This window comes from Rhamphochromis longiceps, linkage group LG1, assembly GCF_057381845.1.
Source record: "Rhamphochromis longiceps isolate RC_006_pf linkage group LG1, R_longiceps_female_GT1.1, whole genome shotgun sequence".
Lineage (NCBI taxonomy): Eukaryota > Metazoa > Chordata > Actinopteri > Cichliformes > Cichlidae > Rhamphochromis > Rhamphochromis longiceps.
Genome location: NC_140557.1, coordinates 5,098,816 through 5,115,074, shown reverse-complemented (window position 1 = coordinate 5,115,074; position 16,259 = coordinate 5,098,816). Strand labels below are relative to the sequence as shown.

The following is a 16,259-nucleotide window of genomic DNA, read 5'->3' as shown; positions in this document are numbered from 1 at the left end:
GTTATGCAGAAACTGTATAGATTTTATATAGCTGTACGTCCTGCTGGAATTCCCAACACAAGAGTGGATGCAGGATAAATGACTTGGTTTGGAGATATTTACATATATTTAGATATTTAGGTGGCGACTGTGGCTCAGGGGGTTGGGAAGCACATCTGTAACTGGAAGGTTGCCGGTTCGATCCCGGGGCTCTCTGTCCTGGTCGTTGTGTCCTTTACCCTACTGGTGTTGGCCAGAGGGGCCGATGGCACGATATGGCAGCCTCGCTTCTGTCAGTCTGCCCCAGGGCAGGTGTGACTACAACTGTAGCTGCCTCCACCAGTGTGTGAATGTGAGAGTGAATGAATAGTGGCATTGTAAAGCACTTTGGGTGCCTTGAAAAACGCTATATAAATCCAATCCATTATTATTACATGTTTCAGCAACTTGTCCTTACAGGTATACCGAATGTAAGGAGTTTATTCTCCATGCAGTTTACCATACCAGTACGCTACTACATTTGTGTGAATGTGTGTGTGGATGACTGGATGTGTAAAGCGCTTTGGGGTCCTTAGGGACCCCAATAATGGTTGTTACGTTGTAACACCCATTATTTCTGAGTGTGATTTCAGGTTTTGTTGAGATACAATAAATGCCATTGAGTCAAAGCATATTGGCAAGACAAAAAGATGAAACAAAAAATAGTGAAGAGGAACTTACAAATCTTGGATCCAAGTCTGTAGCCTGTGTAGTTGCAGTATTTGTTAAGGAGGCCATTGCAGTGGGACTTTAGCGGTGGTAAACAATTTACTTGATTTTATGAAATGCCATCGAAAAAATTATATCAACTATTATTGAGATTTTTGTGAGAGGGTCAAGAATATATTACATATAGTGAATAACTGCATTTCTGCTGTTACCGTTTGCTTTGAATCTACATTGAATAAAGTAGATTATGTGTAAACCTTCCCTTTCAGCATTTAGCCACAAATGGTATAAAAATACAGATAGAATGTGAGTCGTGTCCATTACATAAAGGCCTTGTCTGAACTGACACACTTTTAGCAGTGAAAGTATATTCACAAGTTAAAAAGTGTGAAGCAATTAGGACCTTTTACAACAGAGGAGGAAGCTACAGTTAACTACACTTCAATGAGGAGAAATTATTTGAAAGAACTTGAATTACTGAGATACAGGGTTTGATTAATAGATTTTATGGTGTACAGACTCTCAACCATCATGGCAGAATAGGAAAGGAATAAAATAATACAGAGTAAATAAAATATATTTATTTATTAACATTGCAGTGGTTTGGGCATATGATTAGGATGCCTCCTGGACACCTCTTAGCCAAGTGTTTTGGGCATGTCCTTCGGGGACAGATCCAGGACTCACTGGAAAGATTATATCTCTTGGCTGGTTTGAGAATGACTCAGCAGCAGAAAATGGCCTGTATTTGTATAGCGCTTTTCTAGTCCCTAAGGACCCCAAAGTGCTTTACACAGCCTGTCATCCACCCATTCACACACTGGTGATTGCAAGCTACATTGTAGCCACAGCCACCCTGGGGCTCACTGACAGAGGCGAGGCTGCCGGACACTGGCGCCACCGGGCCCTCTGACCACCACCAGTAGGCAACTTGTCTTGCCCAAGGACACAACGACCGAGACTGTTGGAGCCAGGGCTCGAACCGGCAACCTTCCGATTACAAGGCGAACTCCCAACTCTTGAGCCACGATCGCCCCAAAAAAAGCGTGGTTGGATTACAATACCTTTATTGTGTTTAAAGGAAATAAGAACACTCACTGTTTTTAGTTACACTGCATTTTATCAACATTAAAATCATGTTAATTTTGTGGTTATGCCTTCCAGGTGTACCTGTCTTCCTTCTAGTACTAATCCCTACATTTGGTAAATTTACATATTTTTTCCACTGGAAAGAAGGAAATGCCACCCACCCCTGCACCATCTGTTTACGGAAACCTGTTCTTGTTCTGTTTTTGGAAACCCGTTCTTGTTCTGTTTTTGGAAACCTGTTCTTGTCTTGTTTTATTTGTATGAAAGTGATGCAGCAGCATAAGAACTTGCTATCTTGCTTTAACCCTTCTTCCTTGCAATGTTGCAGTGGTGGCAAAGGTACAGATATTCTGTACTTAAGTGCAAGTAAAGATACTAGTGTTAAAAAATACTCTAGTAAAAGTTGAAGTACTAATTTAACTTCTTTACTCAGGAAAAGGTAAAAATGTACAGGCTCTGAAATGTACTCAAGGTAAGAAAGTAAAAAGTACCTCCTTGGAGGACATTTCTACCAGCTAAAATGATAAAATAAAGCTGTTTTGATGATTTTTTATATACAAATTGCAAATTATGTGCTCAATAAAAGCTGACACTCCACACTCTAAAAAGTAATTCAGAGGCTTAATCACTATAAATATATATATATATACTATAAATATATTATATATAAATACTTATTTTCCACCCTAATTTATGTATAAATTCTTTACAAATCCTACCATGTGGATTCATGGATTTTTTTTTCACATTCTGTCTCTCACAGTTGAAGTGTACCTCTGGTGCAAATTACTGACCTCTGTCATCATTTTAAGTGGGGGAACTTGCACAATCGGTGGCTGACTAAATACTTTTTTGCCCCACTGTACATCCAACTTATATAATCACTATATATAAGTTGGGTGAGCTTGATAAAATCTATGAATATCCTTTTAGTAATTATTTGAGTTTGATAATTTGAAATAAACGTCTGAAATGTTAGCGTATGTGTTTGTGTAAAATTAAGGTATTTATTTACATTTATCTCAGACAAAAAATTCAGTATGTGGTTCACAGAATACCTTCTTTGCATGTACTTAATATTTTTGTTTAAAACTGAATCAAAATATTTGTGAAATAGGTATCTATACTCATCACTATATTGTACTAAAATCATTAATTATTCAAATCAATATTATTTATTGTCAGCAACTATAACTGAAAAGTGTAAGTAAAACACGATAACGTAGAGTAATTGAGTACCTTGTCACCTTGTTGTTGAATTGTGCTATACAAATAAACTTGCCTTGCCTTGCCTTGCCTTACCATGAGCCTTTTTCATTGTTTTGTTCATTTAGTTCTTTGAATACTCTGAGCCTTTGTGTTTGCTCTCCTGGTTTGCCATTTATCCTTCACGTATGTAAGGCTTTGAGCTAAAAAGGGAAAAGGCTCTTGTCTTTTTAGTGCTTGTTTATTTTGAGGTAAAAACACTCTGCAAAACACACTCATTTCAGCAGGTTTGACATTTTTTATTTAGATTTTATTAAAAAGGTCATGGTTGTTATTTCCTGGTGTACGTACGTTCCTGTATAAATGTGTATTAATTTACATTTTGTCTGTTACTGAAAAAACAAAAACAACCTCTGCTTCACTGTGATTCTCTTTCTGTTTGGTAGCATATTTCAGTCAGAATGAAATGTGAAAATGTTGACCAACTCTTTTATTTTATGTTTTATAATAATGTTCTATTAAGAGCATTTAAAATGAAATTTACATGACTGAAATATTTCTTCACTGATCAACGCCAAAGTACTACACAAAGTTATATTTATTCGCTTCATTGCAGTATTTAAAAATCACTACAATACAACTGTATTACTCTGTTATAGAATCATTCAAATAAAAAAAAGGAGATTCATGAAGACACATGTTTACATTTAGTTGTAAATCTAAACAGTGCACTACAATCAATAGAAATTACTGAATGCTTTTCCAAAAGCAGTTCTCAAAAATACAACTCAAAATATTATTTTATTATTCATTATCATATTTTTATAGTGCAACTACAATGCAAAGTTGGTAGGCATCTAATTTTGACTATAGCTAATTACAGCACTTTTAAAAACTTCATATGTAGTCTCTGACCTTGTTTGTTTTAATGTTGGAGAATATAATCTTGTTCATTAAAAACGCCAAAAACAACATGTAAAAAACACTTGGGGAAAAAAGAGGAAGTGTAACCTGATACAAACTTTGAGTACTTGGAGTACTGTAGTCCTGGCCTACCCCACCTTAGGCCTGACCATGCAATGTTAGGGAGCAATTCCTAAATTAGGAATGTCATCACCTATAAAGGCTGGTGCAGAAGAACTGCTTACAAGCTCTCTCTTCTCCTTGATCAGCAATATTGTGTTTGTCTTTTTATAGTTTCTGTTCAACAATTTTCATTTTCTTTGTATTTATTTATTTTTACTTTGAGACAAAAACTAAAGTTAAAACACCCTTGGGAGATTTTAATAAAGAAAAAATGAATTATTTTATCTCACATGGTATTTCTGTAAACAGCTTTACATCCTATGTATAAACCTGGTTTTGTACATTGTGTTTTTCACTAGTGTCAACAAATTGAATTTAGGGTGACCAATTGGTTGTCTTTAACCAATTGGGGCAGTCTTCCACTCAAGCTTTTTAATCAATCTTGTTTTCTGCCCAGTGCCCAGTCCCTGTAAGCCAGAATATGGCATTATTTTTGTGCCACTCTGACCGCACGTATAAAAAAATAGAGTCCATGTAAAAAAAATTAGCAGGTGCAAGTGTTGCATTTTGAGGAGAAATTTATTTTGAGCGAAGAAAAGCTAAATTTGAGTGAACAAAATGCATTGCTGCGTGCAAAAAATGTATTTCAATGTTTGCTATTATCCATACACACACACAATAGCAGCCCCTTTCACATCTCCGAAAACATTAGAGCACATTTGTAAATATGTGATGTCTTGATAAATCGAGCAGACATTTGAAGTTTACACAGCACCATTCTCGCATGAAAATATCTTAGAAGTTTATTTTGTGACCCAGAAAGAGGAATATTTCAAACTCTGCCACTCTGTGTTCCTCCGCCACTGCCTCATTTGAGTTTTGGACGAAATGCATTCTGGGATAATGCATTTCGTCATTTCGAGCTCACTGGAGACCAAAACAGACAATCATATTTTTTTGCATCCAAGTCTGTGATTGGGTGGTTTTGTGGCACAAATATAACGGTGTAGAGAAAGAGTTGAGCGCGCACGGGCAGAAATGTTGAGAACGCGAGCAGCACAAAAATAACGCCATACCAGAAGGGAAAAAGACAGAACACACACATATAAAGAATGCTCTTAAAACATGTGGTTATGCCAATTGAGCTTTCATCAAATCAGCAAAGATGCACAGAAAAGAAGATCAAACTCAACCAGGGAGGATCAGAAGGACAAAAGGAACAATATTCTCATCCCCTATGCAGCAGGTACTGTATATCAGAGAAACTCAGGAGAGTCTTCTCCAAGCACTAATTCCCAGTGTACTTCAGACCCAGCCAAAAATTTAGACAAAAACTGGTTCATCTCAAACACAAACTCCCAAACACAAAACTTAGTAACATAGTGTGTGTTATGCAATGCAGCGAGGAATGCTCAGACCTCTACATTGGAAAAACCAAACAGCCGCTTTATAAACACATAGCACAACATAGAAGAGCCACCTCAATGGGACAAGACACAGCTGTTCATCTTTATATAGAGGTCAAAGGTCACTCTTTCGAGGATGCCAATGTTCATTTTGGACAGAGAAGACAGATGTTTTGAAAGAGGACTGAAAGTCCACTGTGAACAACCATCTTTGAACAGAGGCGGTGCTTTATGACACCAAATGTCTGCCATCTATAATCCAGTTCTGAGATCTCATCCTAGACACCTTACACCCACTCACATCCTGGGCCATCTGACCACAGGAAATCACATGATAGGGTGGGGTTTGGACCCGTATGAAATACGGCCGTGGAGTAGAAACCCTGAAGACCTACCGCTATTGATGTAGCCTGACATATTTTCGTACCTTGTCTGTGGAGTCACCGCTTACAAGTCGTCATTCAAACAAAGGTGAGTCAGCTTGAGTACTGCGTTTGATTTTCCCCCGAACATTCAAATTAGTGCAGCATAAATTCATTCACGAGGGGGAAATTACAGTGAGAACATGTGGAGGTTCTGTTAGAGGGATAACATAGTGAGTTCAGTGCATTGATGTGACATTGTCCTGAAGGATTTAGTTATTCTTTATGGTTAAAGAAATTGAAATAATTTATTGTTATAAAAAATTCTAATTATACATATTGCTTCCATGTTTGTGTCCTGTGTCACTAAAATACATTTTATTTTAGTTTTATACATTGATTAATGACCTGCAGAATCTCCTTATCATATTAAGTGATTCATAATTGTCACTTTATGCTTTCTCCATCTTGAAAGTGATGACATCCTTGCATTACATACTTTAGGTTAATTTTCTGCAGGCAGGTTTCTGAAAGAGAACAGGCAGATTTAGAATTTAACATGCATTCCGTCCCCTTAATGTAGATGGGTGGATGTAGGTCAGCATTCCTCCTGTAGTCCACGATGAGCTCCTTGGTCTTCTCAGTGTTAAGCAGTAGGTTGTTTGTGTCGCACCACTCAGCCAGACGATCCACCTCCTCCCTCATCGTTGTCCTTGATGAGGCCAATCACCGTGGTGTCATCTGCAAACTTAATGATGATGCTAAAACCACTGGTAGGTCTGCAGTGGTGAGTGAAGAGGGAGTAGAGGAAAGGGCTCATCACACAGCCTTGTGGTGTTCATTGTGATTGTAGATGAGCAGCAGTTATCCAGCTGGATATGTTGGGGGCAGTTGGTCAGGAAGTCCAGTAACCATTTGCACATGAGGGAACTGATGCCCAGGTCTGTCAGTTTCCTGATGAGTTGTGAGGGGAGGATTGTATTGAATGCTGAACTGAAGTCTATAAACAGCATTCTGGCGTAGGTGTTGTTGTTGTCCAGGTGTGATAGGACAGAGTGCAGTGCGATGGAGACTGCATCCTCTGAGTTCCTGTTCTGACAGTATGCAAATTGGTGGGGGTCCACGGTGGGGTGGGAGACAGGATTTGAAGTGTGCTAGGACTAGCAGCACTTTGTGATGATGGGGGTGAGGGCTACTGGGCGGTAGTCATATAGACACTTATTCCAGTGTTTATAAAAGCTTGACATATATCTTGTGTCACCATGTGTTATAACTTTCAAAGCTGTTACTGTTAAATATCTTGACTCACTCAAACAGCACATCAGTGAGTGAGTTTTTCTTCAGCCACCCTTTTCATTCACTACGTGTTTATACACGTCTCTGCATTTAATCATTAGTTATTATGCTCATAGGGTGTCATATGATTGTTGGGCTTTTCTCTGTTTACTGTATTATTGTAGGAGCTTTATTTCTTGGCATCTGGTTACCGTAGGCTGAGTTTAATGTCCGGACAATTTTAGAGTAAGTGATGCTTTTAGAGACCTGAATGTGGTTAAACCAACTCCCTATCATCAACTACACCAATGACCTGAGGCAGAAACACCGATGTGTACAGAAAGAGTATAGTTTAAACTTGGACTATCTTTTGATAAAAGCTATTTACTTTAGCCACTTACATAACACTCATATTTAAATTTCAGCCTGTTAAAGAAGGTTCTGTCTTTATAGCTGCAGTTGGAAATGTTAATTTTACATGTTCAATAGTTCAAAACATCAGGCAGCAATATGTCTGCATTCATAAACACAGATTCTAGTGAAATGTGAATGTATGCAACTCACAATGTGTGCAAATAGAGGTTCAAATATACATGATTTTATTGAAAGGATTCATATATTTTATTTTATATATGTGATAAGAAGATATAGGAAAGATATTTCAAATATCACATGAAATAGGATATAAGTATACAGCAAAACACAACAGTGATGGTGTAATCTGCATGACAATATCAAAATTACTCAGGCTACTGAAACCAATGGCAGTTGGTTCACACACAAAATGAATGAAGATGCATCATATCAGCATTTATAACTTTCACTCCCAGAAGTGCCCTATTTTACACTGGATGTTATAATCACAAAGCATCAAACATAACATTTAAATAGTGCCTTTAAAAATTTCACAAATATCACATTCATTTAAATAATTTAAAAATCAGTCGCTGTAAACAACCTAAAGCAGAAATAATAATATCAGACAAAAATTCCAACAACTCAGTTCCTGAGCTGTTAGTTTTTGTTAAGCTTTCTGTTGGGGGAAGTTGCTTCACTGCTTATCTTAGGGGCAGAGCTTTTACCCTTTCTCAGTGACTTCACAAACCACAGGAAGATGAAGAACCCTGCACAGCATACAGGGGGAGAAACGGTGAAATAGGTTTAGGCTGTGTACAAGAAGTACAAATCATGCAAACGAAACTGATATTCAACTCTTTCAGACATTACTGTTTCATACAGAGTATATAACAGTAATGTCAAAAATCTGCTCCAAGTATAAGGATGTATATTAATATTATGCATCACTCATTCAATCCCAACACTGTAACATTCCCAAACTGGCCTATAAAAAAGTTTACGTTCCTATTATTAACTGTTTATGAGCATAAACAGGTTTCATAAACCTAAAATAAGACCCCAACATATGATTTTGTAAAAAATACCATATATAGCATAAACAGCAGCCAAATGGCTGTTGTTTAATGCATTGTTACCCTGGCGCTGCATATGCATGTTTTTAAAATGCCAGCTTCAGCACTCACAGTGACCGAAGTCGTTAAAGAAGTGAGATAAATGAATAGGAGCAAACTATACTGACCTTGCAGGGAGTTCAGAACACAGAAGAGGTAGAGGGCAACAGTGGTCAGGTAACCAAATGAGAAGAAAACCAGGCCCCAAGTAATCCCGAGCAGAACGCTGACACCCAGCAGGGCGCAAATTGCTTTCCTGACCTGTTTATGGTGAAGCTGCCCAAACTAATTTGTCAAATACACAATGACATATGACACAGCAGGTTATTGACAATCTGAAGCTAACAGAGGCCTTGAATTGTGTATGAACAAAAGCTGTTCTTCAGTGTCTAATTATTGGAAATATCAATGGTTAATGTTCATTTAAAAAAGATTGCAAGAATAACTCATACCTCTTTGTTATACCCAACATTCAAAACACGCTTGACTGTCACCATAAACATGGTTATGTTAAAGAGGAACACCATGGTGAACAGTCCAGTGGTAGTGACCACCTTCACTATTTCATTAGATATATAGCATCTACAAAGAAAGGAAATAGACAGTGATTTCATCTTACCCGTTTATATTTTTGTTGAGTGTATATAGATGACTGAGTGTCTCAGCATTGCTTAATATTTTTTTCCACTTGTTAATTTATAGTTTATTTATTTATATAGCACATTTAATTACAATAGGAGCATTGAGCAAAGTGCTGTACAAGACAATTTAAAACATTGAAATATATATTGAATTTCTAATACACATCCAAAACAGTTAATAAGTCAACATTAATTATAATTCCTAATTTCATACCCTTTAAAAGGTTTTCCTTACATTTTAGTGTCATCATGGTTTGACTTGTCTAGAAGGACATGGCCATAAAAGCTTCTGTCTATGATCACCACCACTGACACAATCACTGCAGGAACACCTGAAACACAAGAATTGATTAGTCACTCTGAAGTTTGCTGACTAATAACCAGTGATGCGAATAATGGCATCACAAGTAACGGCGTTACTAACGGCGTTACGTTTTTAAGTTACAAGTAATCTAATTACTGATTACTATTTCTATCGTTACAACGCAGTTACGGTTACTAACAAGAAAATGCTGTGCTGTTGCGTTACTATTTTTCAACAAACAGACAGCTGAAGCTGTGTTCAGCTTAATGCACATAAGTAATCTGGGCACTACAGCTTTCAGCAGCTGTGCGCGCTCCGGCGGATGGCAATCACAATCACTTTTTGGCACAACACCTGGAGCTTACATATATTGTAATATATCTATATCATGGCTAAAGCACTTCTGGATGCATGCAAACTGCATTTCGTTGCCCTGTACCTGTGCATGTGCAATAACAATAAAGTTGAATTCTATTCTATTCTATTCTATAAGGGGGCAAACTTTCGCATGAGTGCTGCTGTTTGACTAAGGAGGAATAAAGTAATTGTGGTAAGCTAATCATATGACCACTTCAAGATGACAAAGCAACAAGGTGATATATACCAGTTGTGTTGATAGGCCACGTAAAACCAGAGTCATGATAATCAATATATACGCGGCGTTTTTTCCTCAATAGTTTCGTCACGTTTACTGTCTAAGGACAGCGCTAGCAAGCACTCTCTGCTTATGACCAAAAAATAAAACAGAAAACAGTTGGTGAAAAAATGCACCATGTCGACCAATCAAAAATGATATGGCAACATGACATTTGGTTGTTTAGGAAGAGGGGGAAGTTTAAGGAGTGACCGCGAGAAAGAGCGAGAGAGAAACAGCAGAAAACGAGAGAGAGCGAGTTTTGAGATGTGAGAGATTTGTGACCTTCAGCATGTTTGGAGTGTGTAGTTAATGTGTTGTCTTGTGTAGTTAGTGTGTAGTGTTGTAGATAGTTTTGTGTTGTGTGTCAGAACAATGAGGCGCCAGGTAAAAAAAGGAGTGATACACCTGCAGGTATCAGGCTGTAATGTTCTCCTTTATAGTGGAGAGAAATTATTTTTTGGAGTGGCACAAATAATTTGTGTGGAATCTTATTTAATGCAGAACAGCTGATTGTTATGTCAACAGTTTGAAATGTTTTTTTTTTTTTTTTTTTTTTAAAAAGAGGGTAAAAGGTAAATTGCAGCAGATAACTTTGTTGTTGGCAAAACTTGTGCATAGGATTTTAAAATTGATCATTTATATTTGCATTTAAAGTTCTGAAATATGATTCATTAAACATGTCTGTGGTTGCTGCAGTAAAAAATATAACTTTCTACTCAGATTTTATGTTTTTTTTGTCTGATTTTAGATCAACTGTGTTAATACAGAATGTCAAAATGAAAACACAACTGTAAATTCAGACGTGAGGTTGTGCTGAAAAGAATGATACCAGACAAAGTAAAGTAAATCGTTTTTAAAGGTGAAATGTAGAGGTAAAATCAAAAGTGGTTTAAAATGGCCAATTATACCCTGGACCCCAGAGGGTTAAACCTTTTTTTAAAGTGACTTAATAGTTACTTTTCATGTAATTAATTACTTTTAGGATCTTGTAACTCAGTAACTGAGTCAGTTACATTTTTGAAGAAGTAACTAGTAACTATAATTAATTACTTTTTCAAAGTAACTTGCCCAACACTGCTAATAACCACCGCTTCCTGTTTGAAGGATTCCACTTACCCCATCCCACCACACTGAGTTTGAAAATGTATCTGCTGACAGAAATGTTGAAGATTTTAACTAGGAGAAGGTAGAGGTGGAACCCCTCCAAGGCCATCCAGGTGAAAGTGGCCAACAGGGAGTAGTGAAGGGCAAGAGCCATGTAGAAACAGAGCCAAGTGGAGGGGTGTGCTGCCACTGCCTGACTGGGCAGGAAGTGCAGGTTGAGGAGGATCAGGGCGATGACGAGATTGATGTGGATGTTCATAGAAAGATCTTCTCTGAGTGTCCTGTTGGATAGAGAAGAAGGGATCTATTGTAAATGACAACTTTCTTTGTCATATTTGATTGAAAAATATGTTGATGGGGAAAAAAACAAAAACAAAAAACCACAAATTACCTGTTTGTGATGAAGAGTAAAACGGTGATGATCAGAGTAAAGAGAGACACGCTACAGCCAATCACAGAAATGTATGCTAATATCTCAATTTCTTTTTTTGAGACGTGCACAGAAGGAGATGTCTGTGGAGCAAATACACTTTCACATTATTTGTTCACATTATTAGTGGCACAAAATTGAGGTTTTTAGATGTTTTAAGTTTAGTGATTCTATATTTACTAGGTGGACAAATCCTAAAAATGGGTCGGTTATTTATTTAAGATAGTTTTTTTAAATGTATTCATTTTACAAAATGTTTAAGTTTAGCCTTTTTAACTTTAATAACAATATTTCAGACCTAACTGCTTTTGTTACAATTGGCAAGTTAACTGGCATATTAAATCACCTCTGCTGTTTTTAACAGAAAGCTAATTAAATGTTACTGTATCCGTTATAATAAACTCACAACTTTTATTCCAGTAGCTGGTGTGTAGGGGTCATTAGCTTGTTGCCTGACCCAAGCTTTAGCTGTCAGACAGAGTGCCTCACATTTGACACTGTAATGCATAGGTACACCGTGAATGCAGTCAGCTCAATGACTGCAAGGTACCACATCATTCCACGCTTGAGTATGAGCTGCGTGGACCTTTTCCATGTTTGGTATTCTTGTACGTTGCCTCCATTTTGTTCTTGCCTGTCTGAAGGACACTGGACCTCATTTACTAATATTTGCATATAAATGTTCTTACCCTGGCTAGGGCTGCCACAAACGATTATTTTGATAGTCGACTAGTCACCGATTATTTTTGCGATTAGTCGACTAATCAGATCATGCATCCATTGGACGTAAAACCTACAGCTTATTGCACCAGCAGCATCTGCTCTTATATAACTATCATTAGCTTACAGCTTTAAGTGTTTAAGGTCTGTGCTAACTAAAAAAGACAAGATGTTAGTTTATTACATTTTAATGAAATTTGCAGATTGTTTCGGTGGAGTTTAATAAACTCAGCCGTCTGCTCCTTGCTATCTAAAATATAACAGGACACCGGAGTATATTCTCGAGCATCTCACACTTCTGATGATCAGCTGTCTGCTTGACGTTTATTCAGCTGTGTAAAAACTGTAACTTTAATCTCAGCCAAACCGATTTACTCAGGAACAAATAAAATACAAAAAAAAGCAAAACAATAACATTTTTAAGTTATCTAAGTGACTCATATATGTTTAACCTGAGTAGCGAAAGACAGCGGTGGGTTTGAAAACTGTTTGCTGGGAGTCCAGTGTTCTCACCGGCGCTAGTGAGCCTTGCCCCCGGCTAGCTATCGAGCTAGTGGGTAACAGACGTCTCCGAAAACGTCGGAGTGTTTTTGAAAGTATGTGGTGTCTTGATAAACTGAGCAGATATTTAAAGTTTACACAGCTACATTCTCGCCTGAATATATGTTAAACGTTTATTTTGTGACCCAGAAAGAATAATACCAGTAATATTCAAACTAACTAGCTGCTGCCATTGTTGGAAACTGAGCTGGGCTGCGCTATGAATTCTGGGACACAGCTTCTTCTTCTTTGGGGTTAATGGCAGCTGGCATCCTTGTACATGCAGTGCTGCCATCTTCTGTTTCGGTCCGTTATTACACGCTTAAATCCTGCTACTTATTCCTGCGTCTTTTGTGATCTTACAAAGCTTCAAACGACGCGTCGACTATTAAATTAGTCGGCGACGATTTTGATAGTCGACGTAATCGTAACTAGTCGACTAATCGTGGCAGCCCTAACCCTGGCAAACCTTCATAGCAAGCAATACTTGTTTAGTGTTTTCCTAAACTTTTGGATTTAACAAGCCTAACTGAGGCATGACAAAACTGTGATGTAATTCTTTTTAAAACTCTCCTTCTTATTTATTTATTTAAAAGATTTCTTAAATTACTGGCATAATTTTATGCCTTTTTTTGTTCATTATACTTTGTATATTAAAAAAGAATAAATCTACCATGAGCACGCCGAAGTATGTGAAATGGTCACAGGAACAGGTGACATTACTCTGACCATCAGTCCACCGAGTGCGACAGCCATCCGTACTGAAATCTGGTAAGTGAAACAAAAACAACTATTATCCATGAGATGCTGTCACCTCTTAATTATATCAGTTCACTCAGAAATCTGTAATGTTGAGTGAAACTAGAAACCCAGATGACTACAAATTTAAAAAAGACATAGTTATGGTACATATTACTTTTTATGAGAGACATCATGCTTGGTTACTCACTGTTTGTTGAAAAATTAAAGAACTGACAGGAGGGTTCCTGGGTTTTCTATGGCAAAAATAAACAGACATATAACAAAATAACTATTTTATATCTGTTTAGTGTTATGCATCTATATTTTTTTACTAACTTTTAGTAATAATAATAATTTACACAGACTTCCATAATATTCAGGATTATATATCAATATGCAAGAGTGGAACAAGTGATGAAATGAAATTATAATTACATTTATATCCTTAAAGTTTATGGTGATGTTGACAGGATCCTTAAGACCTGATATTCGCTTGCCCTGCACACTCAGGATAACCAGTCTTCGATCATATACATCATATAACACTCCCGCATCAGTCTAGAATGCAACACATACACCAGTTCATTTAAAAGTTTGTTCATAATGATTTTACGTAAGATTTTTATAAAATTCTAACTGCAAAAGGGGAAAGCAACTCAGAGATAATGTCGCACTGTTTTGAATCTGTCATTTACATCTTAGTAAAAACAAGAGGTTTGTCTTTTCCCATGTACTACTACTCTACCCCCTAAATTCAAATGTTTCTAAATTTGTATTGCTTTACATTTTGATTTACATAATACCAAAAGATCAACTTCTTGTGCATCACTGTGTTTGAGTAACTCTTCCTCTTTTTTCAAAACATAATTCAGCCTGCATGATGTGTAACACAACCCTTAACCCATTTACTTTTTTTCCTTTGTAATAATAATAAAGCAAATTATGTACAAAAATACTGAAAGGAATTCTGAATGAGTGTGAACTTGGCTAAAACTTGGCCAATGATATACAATCAATCACAAAAAAAATCTATGTGAATTTGCAGTTGGAGTTACGTGCAGAAATAAACTATAAACACTACAACAGTAAAAGATAAATCAGGTTTAAAAATGGTACCTGCTCACAAATCAAATAAAAAGATAGCTCCCCAATACCCAGTCGAATCAAGTATCCATGGGATTCATTGGAACAAGCTTGATTTAGAACTCAAAACATATTTCATATTGACTGTGAGAAAATTGTGGAGAATTTTATACACAACAGAAGAAACAAAGTATTTTACAGAAGCCCATATGCTGCCCTACCCCATTTGTTTCAGGCAACTTAAACAAGGAGAACACAATCTTGTCCTGTTGTCCAATATTCAGAGTGCTTGGTAGCTGAACATGCACTTTGCTCTTGGGGACCTGACTCAATCCTGCCTATATCATTCCCAGAAACAGAGGGAGAAATATTGCATTTGAATACATGAAGTAGTATGATAGAACTGTCACAGCTACTGCACAGTTGATGGTATTTAAAAGGCTTTTTGAAGTATTAATAGCAAGGAAATTTAGAAATGGAAATTTGTTCAGTGATGTAATAATTGATAAGAAAATAATATGACCTGCAAATTGTGCTCAAGGCAATGTCAATCAAAGCAGTAATCAGTAAAAGTCATCATCTGAGATCAAAGTGTGTGTACACATTGTTTAAATATCGTCTAACAGTTGTTCAGATATTTCAGCCCAAGCCAAAGAAATGATTGGACGTGGTTAGTATTGCTCCCAAAAAGTGAAAACAGCAGTGTCAATCCTTTCTGTCTTTTGGGTTTTTACCTCATTGTCACTGGCATAAATTTCAAGGCCTGTAAAGGAACCAGTGGGTTTGAAGAGGAGAGCCACAAAATTGCCTGAAGATATATTTATGACTCCTTTTACTGGAGTTTCTTCTAGAATTTTTTCTAGGCTCATCAAGGCTCTGGTGGAAAAGGACAAGAATAGTTCATCACAAGTATTATATTAGTTTACACCCTGTCATCGATTCAATAACACAAAAATATTCTTAATATTACCAAATTCTTCATTTTTAATGTAAAGTGTTTTACAAATTGCACTCACCCACCACACAAATGTTCAAACACCAAATTCTGACAAACTGAAAAAAAAAATCATGTATTTAGGGTAAATAAAATGCTTACTCAGCAGGGTTTGTTTGGGTTGAACCATCCAGGATGTTTGTTGTATACCTCATACAGCAGCTGGCTGTAAAGTAATTAAAGGAAACAATTTAAATAAATTTTTCATGGGGGTATTACGTTTCAGCTCAAAATAGACATTATTCATTGTATCATGAACTTTTAGCCATAGACTACTTTGTGCAAAAGAAGTAAATGGACTGGTTCTGGTTCTTCTCACCTACCTAATGGAATAGTCCAGGGGTGAGTGGACTATTTAAGCGGGTGAACGCAGGTGTTCAGGAAGGAAGGACCAGGTCAGTGTAGCTGTATGGAGTTTGACCTTAATTTCCGTTGATTTAAGTTTAGTTATGTTTATTTGAACTGAGTTAATTATGGAGTTGAGTTTTTTTTTTAATTTATTTTTGTAAATATGGTTTGGTCACAAAATGGTGAATAAATCACTC

The 16,259-nt window shown here is 36.8% G+C and overlaps 1 protein-coding gene across 1 annotated transcript; it reads right to left on the bottom strand.

The window, feature by feature from the left end:
- Positions 1 to 8,065: 8,065 nt before the first annotated feature.
- Positions 8,066 to 15,869, bottom strand: LOC146678159 (adhesion G protein-coupled receptor G1-like). The gene is made up of 12 exons (XM_085413151.1): positions 15,865 to 15,869; positions 15,455 to 15,596; positions 14,942 to 15,058; positions 14,073 to 14,195; positions 13,846 to 13,891; positions 13,570 to 13,664; positions 11,598 to 11,719; positions 11,219 to 11,487; positions 9,397 to 9,493; positions 8,973 to 9,102; positions 8,649 to 8,805; positions 8,066 to 8,175 (listed from the first exon to the last, which is right to left on the bottom strand). The coding sequence occupies exons 1-12, from the start codon at positions 15,867 to 15,869 to the stop codon at positions 8,066 to 8,068; spliced, it is 1,413 nt and encodes a 470-aa protein (XP_085269277.1).
- Between the last annotated feature and the right edge of the window lie 390 nt (positions 15,870 to 16,259).